The sequence below is a fragment of the Ctenopharyngodon idella genome, chromosome 24, assembly GCF_019924925.1.
Source record: "Ctenopharyngodon idella isolate HZGC_01 chromosome 24, HZGC01, whole genome shotgun sequence".
NCBI lineage: Eukaryota > Metazoa > Chordata > Actinopteri > Cypriniformes > Xenocyprididae > Ctenopharyngodon > Ctenopharyngodon idella.
Window position 1 is genome coordinate 25029370 of NC_067243.1, and position 11500 is coordinate 25040869.

An 11500-nucleotide genomic window follows, 5' to 3' on the forward strand; every position below is an offset into this window, starting at 1 on the left:
GCAGAGAAACCAAAAGAATATGAATTAAATTAGTTGGTTTAGCAAATAGACATTTCCTTCAGTTATTTTCATGCCTAATTATGCCTGTTAAAATGTATTGTAGGAGCTACTGTTACTTTCACTGTTCATATTATTGCTCTATTATATTTTATCTTAATTTAATAGCACAGTGAATATTTATAGCTGCTCCAGAAGGGCTCAGCCAGTCAAGAGCAGTGAGTGATTTTGTCTTTTGTTGTTAGATTAACATTAAGGATAAAGACAGCAGTAGGTTTATTAGGCTGCTGTCACTTTAGGAGCTGCACGTATCCAACATACTGTTACACGTTTTCTTTCTGTTTACGTTAACATAAGACATAATGTGTTTCAACGCGGTAGTTTCTTTGGCAATACAAACTTAAAATGTTGTAAGAACAAAAATAAGATTCTGTATTCCTCATTTTACATAAAATCACATAGAGAATTAACACTAAACTTTATGCAAACCTGTAATAAGTAAATAAACTGTCCCAAGACTTTATGCCACTAGTTCAGCTTCTTGCTTAGAGAAAGATGTTGTTGGTAACAGTTGGATTTAGTTTAGTAGCTACTATAGTATTTGTTATTGGAATAACAAGGTTGTGTTTGCATGTGTGATAGAGAATGTATTGGGCAATGGTGCCACTACAGTTGAACTACTTTCACGTGGAAGATTTTTCCATGCATGATTGTTTTTCAAGGCCCTGCCAACATGGAGATCGGACCAACAGCGACGTAGCAAAGTCTGAAATGATGTTTTTGAAGAACTAATTGCTTTTGATTTTATTTGTGGTCTGTTCAATATTTGTGTAATCAAATTATTTATTCATGATTAACTTGGTGAAAAGGTAAATTAGACATTATGCCCTTTTGAACCCACCGTTTATACATAAGGCAAACTTTTAAAATTTTCTGTTAAGTTGAGTCTCTTTTTTTTTTTTCCTCAGAGCTCCCTGATGATGCAGTTGACTGATGCTCAGACAGCGTAAGTGAGCTGATATTATTATTATTATTATTATTATTATTATAATTTTTTTTTTTTTCTTCTTGGTTTTTTTTTCCTTTAATTTTAAGATCTGAAGCTAAATGGGAAAAAAAAACATATTTGTGTTTGACCAGTAGCTGACAATTAAAAGGATTTGTTGTGGAGTTAGGGAAACTAAAATAGCTCATAGCTATGTTTATAATGTTTGTAAACATTTCACTTTATTTACCGGTATTTTACTTTATTTAAAATGCGACTTATTCGCGACCATATGTTTTTTTTTTTTTTTTTTTCTTCTCACAAAAACAATTTTATCTGTAGCATATTTTAACCATGCCTGCAAACGTTTTAAAAAATATCTTGAAAAATTAATTACTTTTTAAACTGTTTAACTAATAGTATTAATTGGTCAAAAATTCGTACTGGCAGTTAATAGTTAACCAGTTAATTTTGAGCATCCCTAGTTAAAGGGTTAGTTCACCCAAAAATGAAAATGTCATTTATTACTCACCCTGATGGCTTTCCACACCCAAAAGACCTTCGTTAATCTTCAGAACACAAATTAAGATATAATATCATAATAATTATAATATTTTTGTTGAAATCTGATGACTCAGTGAGGCCTCCATAGCCAGCAATGACATTTCCTCTCTCAAGATCCATTAATGTACTAAAAACATATTTAAATCAGTTCATGTAAGTACAGTGGTTCAATATTAATATTATAAAGCGACGAGAATATTTTTGGAACAGCCTGGCTTTGACCAGTCCTTAACCCAGATGTACACTGTTTGCACTGGAAGTGTTTGAAGTGGCACATCTCTTTCAGTTGATGTCCTGTTAAAGCAAAGCTTCTCCAAACTCTATTTTCCCCGTCCAAAAGCAAAAAAGCCGTTCTTATTCCCTAACATCAAATGTCTGAATTGATTGCCATGAAATTCCTAACAACACTAACAAACTACCCAACCCCCTGCTTGTTTGTGTTACAGACTCCACCATAAGGAAGTTACTCTTGCCCAGTCTCAGACCTGTGTGCAGGAACTGACCACTGAACTTAGGAATCGTTGCCTGGAGCTGCGGGAGCTGCGGCAGAAAGACCATCAACAGGAAAAAATGCAACAGGTCAGAGAGAAAGCAATGAGTTTCAGCATGATCAGGACCCAGGGCCAGTGTAAAAAAAAAAAAAATGCTCTGGAAAGTTGAGGGAATCATCAATGGCTAGACTTTGATGACTAAAAAAAAAAAAAAAAAACCTGCAAATGAAAAATCTTCCTGATGATACAGCCCAATCAGGCCAGTTTTAACTTTGAAGCCATTTTAAACCATTCTAGCACACACCCAAAGCGTGCGCACAAAGCCTATTAGTTCAGCCTATTAATTAGGCTAGTAGTTTATAGTATCGAAATCTATATCAAGAAATGTGACTGCTATTTAAATTGTTGATGTCTTCACAAACTTAGTTATTGTATTCCTTGTTTCTGACCCATTTAACCTTGTATTGTATTGTATGTATGTATTTATTTATTTATTTATTTTTTGTGGTGGGGCTATAGGAAGTGTAAATGTGAACCACTGGCCTGGTCAGAAGTCATTAATGTTGAACCCTGATGATTGGGAAGGGGATTGATTGGATTGGTTGGACATTACTACTAAAAATTCTCACATTATTTGATGAGCTATTCCATCGTCATCTTTTTCTCAGCCCACGTGGTTCCAGAACTGTATGACTGACTGTCTTCTGTGGACCACTAAAAGACTTATATAATATATCAATATGTTGAGAGTCAGACAAACTATTTTTAAGATTTGTTATAAAACTTTTTATACAATAGTTTTGTTGTGAAGAGATCAATAATTCAAATCTACAGTGGCAAGAAAAAGTATGTGAACCACTTGCAGAATCTGTGAAAATGTGCAAAAGTTTAACAAAATAAGAGAGATCATACAAAATGCATGTTATTTTTTATTTAGTACTGTCCTGAGTAAGATACTTTACATAAAAGATGTTTACATATAATCCATAAGACAAAAAAATAGCTGAATTTATTAAAATGACCCAGTTCAAAAGTTTGTGAACCCTTGATTCTTAATACTGTGTGTGGTTACCTGGATGATCTACGACTTTTTTTTGTTTTGTGATGGTTGTTCATGAGTCCCTTGTTTGTTCTGAGCAGTTAAACTGAGCTCTGTTCTTCAGAAAAATCCTCCAGGTCCTGCAGATTATTCAGTTTTCAAGGATTTTTTGCATATTTGAACCCTTTACAACAGTGACTGAATGATTTTGAGATCCATCTTTTCACACTGAGGACAACTGAGGGCCTCAAACACAACTATTAAAAAAGGTTCAAACGTTCACTGATGCTTCAGAAGGAAACACGATACATTAAGAGTCGGGGGGTGAAAACTTTTGAACAGGATGAAGAGGACCAAATTTTTCTTATTTCACTTGAATATCAATTTTTTTTCATTTAGTACTGCCCTTCGGAAGCAACACAAGATACTTTCATGTTTCCCGGAAGACAAATTAAATACAATTTACCTTGATCTTCAAATTCCAAATGTTTTCACCCCCCATCTATTAATGCATCATGTTTTTTTCTGGAGCATCAGTGAATGTTTGAACCTTTTTTAAAAGTTGTGTTTGAGTCCCTCAATTGTCCTCAGTGTGAAAAGACGGATCTCAAAATCATTGAGTCGCTGCTGTAAAGGGTTCAAATATGCAAAAAATGCTGGAAAACTGAAGAATCTGCAGGACCTGGAGATTTTTTCTGAAGTTTAACTGCTCAGGACAAACAAGGGACTCATGAACAACCATCACAAAACAAAAAAACAGTCGTAGATCATCCAGGTAACCACACACAGTATTAAGAATCAGTGGTTCACATACTTATGAATGGGGTTATTTTAATAAATTCAGCTATTTTTTTGTCTTGTCAATTATATGTAAACATCTTTTATGTAAAATATCTTACTCAGGACAGTACTAAATAAAAAATAACATGCATTTTGTAGTAACTCCCTAATTTTGTTAAAATTATTAACATTTTCACAGATTCTGCAAGTGGTTCACATACTTTTTCTTGCCACTGTACATCTGTAGCTCTAAAATCTCATTTGTAGACCAAAATGTGGTGGTCTTTGGTTCTCACATATTATTAATATCAAACAATGACATTTGATGACTACCAAAGCTGAGGCAAAGCTTCTTAACCCTGCAGTGTTTATATATACAAATGCGATTTCATAGTATGGAAAATTGTGGCCAGAACACTAAGTACAATTTTTTTTTTTTCTTCCATAAAACACAAAAGTAAAAAAGTCTCATGGATTTGGAACAACATGAGGATTAAAAAATGATGACAATTTATCTTTTTGGGAACAGTCCCTTTAAGTTCATTTAAATGTCTGTAAATGTAAACTCCTTAATTGTGGTGTCTTTCAGGAAATTGAGGTTCTGAGAAAGCAGGTGGAGCATCTGGCTGAGGAAAATGGAAAACTGTTGGGTCATCAGAACCCCAAGCAGAAGATTGAGTACCTGGTCAAATTGAAAAAGGAGATGACCAAACTACAGGAGGTCAGTATGAATCAACAGTTTTTATGCATAAAACCAGAGACCATATAAGACCGTGTTACAGATGGCTCTTAGGCTGCAACAAAAAGGAGATTCTTCACAAAACACTTATTTTAATGCAAGGAAAACAAACATGTGTAACATAATAAAGAAATGTGTTAGGGCTTGGCAGGACACTCAGCATAACGCAGACCGTCGAACTCCATGCCGGAGATGGTCACTCAAAACAATGCTCCAACATGAACAGTCTCAGCAACATTTAACTCTGCGTCCAACAAGTGTCAGGTGTGTCGGCCACACCCCCTCCAGATGGCACCTAAAAACGCACACAAACAGCATGCATAGCATAGACTGGGACGTCACACACCTCCGCTTGGAAACTCCCAAATCCGTAACACACACAAAAAAAGAAAAAAATCACGAATTATCAAACACATCAAATTACATTATAAATACTTAAGCTAAGAATAACATCCATGAAGAAACTTTGGAACAAGTGATTGAGAAAACCACTAACCCTTACACCTCACCTACCCATCATTTTCATCCCCAGCAATCCTGAATGCAATTTAAGGGGACAGAAAATAGTAGAGAGCAAATAAAAGTAGATAGCATATGAATCAACCATTACGCAACCGTTTCAAACACACGAGATAACGCATTGGCCATGTTATTAACTCCTTTAATATGTTGAATATTAACGTTATACTTAACGAATATTAACGTTATACTATTATAACAAAACTGCCCCGGCTCCTACCTGACTTGCGTCAACCTGAATTTTAAAGGGTTGATCAAACTTGGAATGCTGCGAGGACTGGGGCTGTCGACAGTAACAATTTTACATTGTCAAAAGCCCTCTGACAGTTAGAGGTCCATTCAAACTTCATCAAACCGTTCAACATGTCAATGGAGAAACAACGGTGGAAAAATTAGGACAAAAACTCCGATTAGTAACCAACGAGCCCTAAGAAACGCATCAGCTCCTTTTTGGTCGATGTCAAGTCACCTTTATTTATATAGCGCTTTTTACAATGCAGATTGTGTCAAAGCAGCTTTACAGTGATAACTGGTGAATAATTTTGTCAGGCTTAAGTAAATTCAGTATTGATTAATTCGGTTGTAAAAATCAGTAATTAGTTCATTTATCTATATATCAGCACTGGAGAAAACAGTGATGTCATCGTCAAGCTCAGTTCTGTTCGCATACAATGGTGTCAATGCAGGCAGATCAAAAACATTGTTGAATATCAAGTGTCCCCAACTAAGCAAGTCAGAGGTGACAGCAGCAAGGAACTCAAGCTCCATCAGGTGACATCAGATGACAAAACAGTGATAAAAATGGAGAAAAAAACCTTGAGAGAAACCAGGCTCAGTCAGGGGGCCAGTTCTCCTCTGGCCAACAGCAAACAGTGCATGATTATGATTCAGGCAACATTACAGGTCATAAGTCCAACTGGGATTGCAACAGTCAAAATATTTGGTCCAGTTCCATCCAGTTGAAGATCGTATTCATCACGCCGGTATGGGACGGTTTGTTGGGAATTTGTGCCACTGGCTGTCGATGGAGGAAAACCTGAAGATGCTATTCCTAAGTGTCACTAAAAATAAAAACATCATCCAAACAGACTGCGCAACCCTCCAAATCCAAAACCCCCCGATTCATTTATCTCTGGAAGGTTGTCGGCGCGTTTCGCAACCCAAAACTCATAACTGAATACGAGTATAACCCTGATGGTGTAATAAAAGTGGTTACCTCTTGGGCACATTTTGTTAACGGCACTTGCCAGTACCCTTTCAGGAGATCCAGCTTACTCACGAACTTGGATGCACCAACTTGATCAATGCAGTCCTCCACGCGAGGAAGAGGAAACACATCGGGCCTAGTTATTTTATTTAACTTGCAGTAATCAGTACAGCCCTATCCCCCTTATCAATACAATTTTTTTCCGCACTTGAGGTGGCAGAAAAAGGTAGAATAGACTCTAAAATGAATGATTCAGATGAGCCAGTATCTCTCAGAATCTTAACTGGTACTTTGTCAATACCATCAGGTAAAGACACAAAACCGTCAGTAATAAACAGAGCATAATTTGAATCAGAATCGGTCTTTAGAGTTTTTGATTCCACAACACAGTCAGGGAATATCAGCGAATTTACAGAAGAAGACAATGTCAATACTAATAATGTAGGAACAACAGAATTTACATTTTTACCTCGTGACCTCAGTTTTCCTGCCAACACCGGACATTCATTTTCCCAGTGTAATAAATAGACAATAATCAAACTACAAACAATAGCAGAAATAAACACAATGGAAAAGATGCATAATAATACACACATAAACAAAAAAATAGCTTTTGTTTGCAGTTTCATTCTCAGTCAAAAGGTGGGTTAAACAGCCCATAATTGCATTAGAACGTTCTGAATCTTGAATCGTTGATGGAAATTAAGCTACTGTAAGTTCAGAGAAATTTAAAGTTATGCTAATGTTATCTAGAATTATTCACAGTATTTTGAAGTACCCATGGTAACTATTGTGCGTATATAATTGTCGTGATAAACAGTATTACTGGCACATGTCTACTTCAATTGCATGTTGTTGTTTTTTTTTATAGGCTATATCTCAAGATGTGCAAGTCATTACTTAGGCAATTCTATCTGTTGCAGGATTTTATTAAATCTGTCTCTGTGTTTTCAGGAGAACAGCAAACTCAAGCAGTCTCTTCATATAGAAGAAAGTCCTACAACAGGCCAATAACATGCTCACCCTTGAACACGCTGGAAGTAAAAACTAAATGAATTCGGTTTTTAGATGCCATTTTGGGATTTGTCAGATGTCTGTTAATTTTGTGTGTCTGTCTCATTCATGTTTTCCTTTTCAATTTTGATTTAATTTTACTTCCATTTTTATCTTTTTTTTTTTTTTTTTTAATTCCCTTTCTTTAGCTTGTTGTACACAATTTATGAATTGTAATTATTTTTCTATAAAAAAAAAATCTATTAAAGCAACCTTTCAAAAAACATTTTTTTTATGTGTGTAACTACTTGTTCATATTTTGGGGCTAAATTTGTTCCCAGAAGTGATCTAAATATAATATGTCCTCAATTGCAAAACTGTGTTCAAATAATAGATTTTTTTTATTATTATCGTAATAATGCAGAACGTTTTTTGTTAGTCTCTGCAGAGTTTCCCGCGAAACCTTAAAGTCTTAAATTAGATTTTTAAAATTTAAGGCCATAAAAAGTCTTAAAGTCTTATTTTTACTTATGAGAGGTCTTAAATTTTAGATGACAATTTGACTTGGACATATCTAAATCATTTACCAAATTAAAACTATCTAATTAGCGTACATATTATTTTTATTTTGTTTTTCTTTGTGGATTTGCTTGTTCACGTGACGATTCGCGGCATTTACGACAGCGTATAACGTAGGCTACTGTCTCCTGCACGCGAAAGGAAGAGAAAGCAGAAGAAAATGGGTAAATGTCAGTTCAGTAACGGTTGTAAGTTCATTCCTTATGTGCATTTGGGTGTGTGATAGTATCGTCTATAACGATGTGCGAGCTGACATTGAGTTTGTCACTCAAGCTTTCACCGCATGATGTAGGCTATGCAGTTATATGCCCTCAAAATTCAAGGTACATTGGCATTTTTGCCCCGATGAGTTTTTGTCTTATAATTATATCACATGATGTGATGTAGTTATACAATATCGCAAGAGTGCCATTTTCCCCAAATCAGACCGATTGCAAATGTGATATTTATTTAAATGAACAATAAGTTAACATTTTGAGTTACATTTTAGACAATATTGTCAATTTTGTTTTTTCTTCATTTTGCCAACGAAAATTTCAAAATGAAGAACAGCAGAACAGTCTCCATGCAACAGACAGAAGTGTTTTTTTGTTTGTTTTTGTTTTTTTTATACTGACTGACTCCGCGTTTTGAGACGGTCACTTGCTTCGTTCCTGAATGAATCAGTCGTTTGAACAAATCAGTTGAATGAATGACTCACTCATTAAGACAGTGACTTGCTGCCCCCTTCTGGCAATTTAGTTTCATATTTAAAGTACATTTTAATTAAAAAGTTAAAATTAGAAATAACTTCATATTTAAATATTGAATTAAATTTATGTTGACAAATTGTAAATGCTAATGCTACTTCTGATGCTGCTTCTGTCACCTCTGCATTGCAAAGATGGATTTTGTTGATAATGATTTCATTTGATTGGTAATAACAGCCCTAAACTGTGCTATTATTCTAATAGAATTTAATTTGATTGTTAGAATTTGACCTAAAAGGTGATGCTTACATCTAATAAGTTTAAAAAAGTGTCCTTATGTATGTAAAAATGCTGCTGGAATTCAATTTAAGGTGACAAATATTGCTTTTGAAACAACTATCGAGATAAAAAATGTTGTCAATATTGCACACCCCTAATGTATAGCCTAGTATTAATTTGTATTTATTCAGGTCTTAAAAAGCCTTAAATTTGACTCTAAAAAATGTGCAGCAACCCTGTCTCTGGGATAGGGTTAGAATATTGCATTGTGATTATAAAAACAATAGCTATCTGAATGTGGACATTCCATGAACTTCTAAGTAAAACATGAAAGCCTTTTCACTGCAAAGCGAGTGTGATCACTGTGCAGCTTACCTCTCCTCTTCTGTTTTGAAATGTTTATAATGTGTTTCAAGTAGGTGCATGAAATAGTTTCCAATGTAGTGACCTTAGTGATAGAGAATGAAAGCTAGAAAAATAGAGTATAGCTTTAGTCACGTGGAAGAGTTCATGGCTTGCAAGAAAAGTGTGAACTGCACACCACAAATCCAAACTTCATGTCTTCCTGAGAGTTGTAGGGTTGTTTCACTACAGTGGTTCATGCTGTTGGTATGCTGAAATGACTTGTGTTTAACTGTTACTATACTATCTGCCACTTATTTCTGTCAATACATGTTGGAGAACATTGAAGTGATTATTGAAATATGTAGCTTTTAAATGTTAGCAAAAATAGTTTGTAAGAAAGAGGATTTATTATCATAACTTACACACATAACTTACAAGTGAATTGATTAATCTCATGTTTATGTGAAACATTATTTTAGTTTGGTTGAATGAGCTGCCAAGATAACTCTTCCACAAGCTTTTTATTAATACTCAATCACAAACATGCTTACTATTATTACTTTTAAGTTTAAAATATAGCTTTTCCCTTTCAGCGTTTCACTTGTTTTAGCTTGAACATTAATGTGGTTTGAAGAACATCAAATATAGTTGTTGTTTTTTTTTTAAAAGAAACTTGGTTGTAACCAACATCATTTTCAATGCTACAGATACTCTTTATGTGATCATGTGGGTGGCTCTTGAAAGAGCTGTTTAGGTAGTTGGAAGTATCACACCACACTCCACTTAGAGTTGGTGTATTTGGTCAGTGCCTTTGTGCCCACAGACACAGCATGTTTAGTCAGCTCTCCGAGCAGCAGCAGATGCACAATGGTCTGGATCTCACTAGAAGTGAAATCTCTACAATGTGAAGTATAAATGTCCAAAGAGGGAATAATAAACATGCCACTGTCGACTGAGCTGAAGTACTGAACCTGGAAGATTCCCATAAATATGATTAAGGACAGTGTTGGGGAAAGTAAATGTAAAGGCCCTTTCACACCAAAAGTGAAAGGAATAAGCGTTAGGCTGAAGGAAATCGAAATTCATATCTGTACAGTAGAGGGCGCCACACAAACAAACATCTCAGCAGTAATGCAGTTCTGGATCACAGAAGAATAGGATGAAAGAGAAGAAAGTTCAACGCTCTTATTTGAGCAATAAAACAAAAAGAAAAGAAACACAAATGTGATGTTTATCTAAAGTCATTTTTGCTTTTAGTATTGTTGAATTGGATAATCAAGGTCAGCAGCATAAGACACTGGTTAATAAAGTGAGACTAAATACATACAATTTATTTATATTATTTAATATTAATTATTGCAGGTTTGCGATATATATTAGTTTTGAGGAATACTGATTCTGTTTTTGTGCAAGTGAGATGAGTAAATGCCTGCTCAATTTAGTCTAGAATAACCATATGTTCACATGGCGCACACAAATCTTACCCTTGATTTCTCTCAAGATGGGGGAGAAACAGGAGAGCTGTCAGTCAATACATGTGAAAACAAAGTAACTTGAGTTACTTATTTGAAAAATAACTCATATTTTGTTCTAAATATAAAAGTAACTTTACTAGTTACGTGGGAAAAGTAATCTGATTACATAACTAGCTTTACTTGTAATGCGTTACCCCTAACACTGATTAAGAATGATTAAAATTTGTCATGTCAAAAAGCTAATTAAACCACAATGTCGTGATACAAAAATGCTGGCTTGACTGATGTTTCTTAAAGGGTTAGTTCACCCAAAAATTAAATTTCTGTCATTAATTACTCACCCTCATGTCATTCCACACCCGTGTTCAACTTCGGAACACAAATTAAGACATTTTTGTTAAAGTCTGATGGCTCAGTGAGGCCTCCATTGACAGCAAGATAATTAACACTTTCAGATGTCCAGAAAGCTACTAAAAACATTTAAAACAGTTCATGTGACTACAGTGGTTCAATCTTACTGTTATAAAGCGACAAGAATACTTTTTGTGCACCAAAAAAACAAAACAATGACTTTATTCAACAATATCTAGTGATGGGCGAATCTTTTGTTTCGAATCTGTGGTTCGGAGTGTGTATCAAACTGCCAAAGTCACGTAATTTCAGTAAACGAGGCTTCGTTACGTTATAAGTGTTTCTTATGGGTATAGAATGACATGAGGGTGAGTAATTAATGACAGAATTTTCAATTTTGGGGTGAACTAACCCTTTAAATGTCCAGTTGTCTTTCAATGTATAATCTTGAAAAGTGTTCTTTATTCA

General features: G+C 34.8%; 1 protein-coding gene across 2 annotated transcripts in view; it reads left to right on the forward strand.

Annotated features, from left to right (window-relative positions):
- The window catches only part of kif15 (kinesin family member 15), a 33555-nt gene extending 25955 nt beyond the window's left edge, over nt 1–7600 (forward strand). For both annotated transcript variants that reach the window (XM_051884629.1, XM_051884630.1), the window contains exons 32-35: nt 966–1003; nt 1993–2125; nt 4446–4577; nt 7276–7600. In XM_051884629.1, coding sequence (XP_051740589.1) covers nt 966–1003; nt 1993–2125; nt 4446–4577; nt 7276–7335 — 363 coding nt within the window. In that variant the 3' untranslated portion in view covers nt 7336–7600. The remainder of the gene's footprint in view (nt 1–965; nt 1004–1992; nt 2126–4445; nt 4578–7275) is intronic.
- The last annotated feature ends 3900 nt before the right edge of the window (nt 7601–11500 follow it).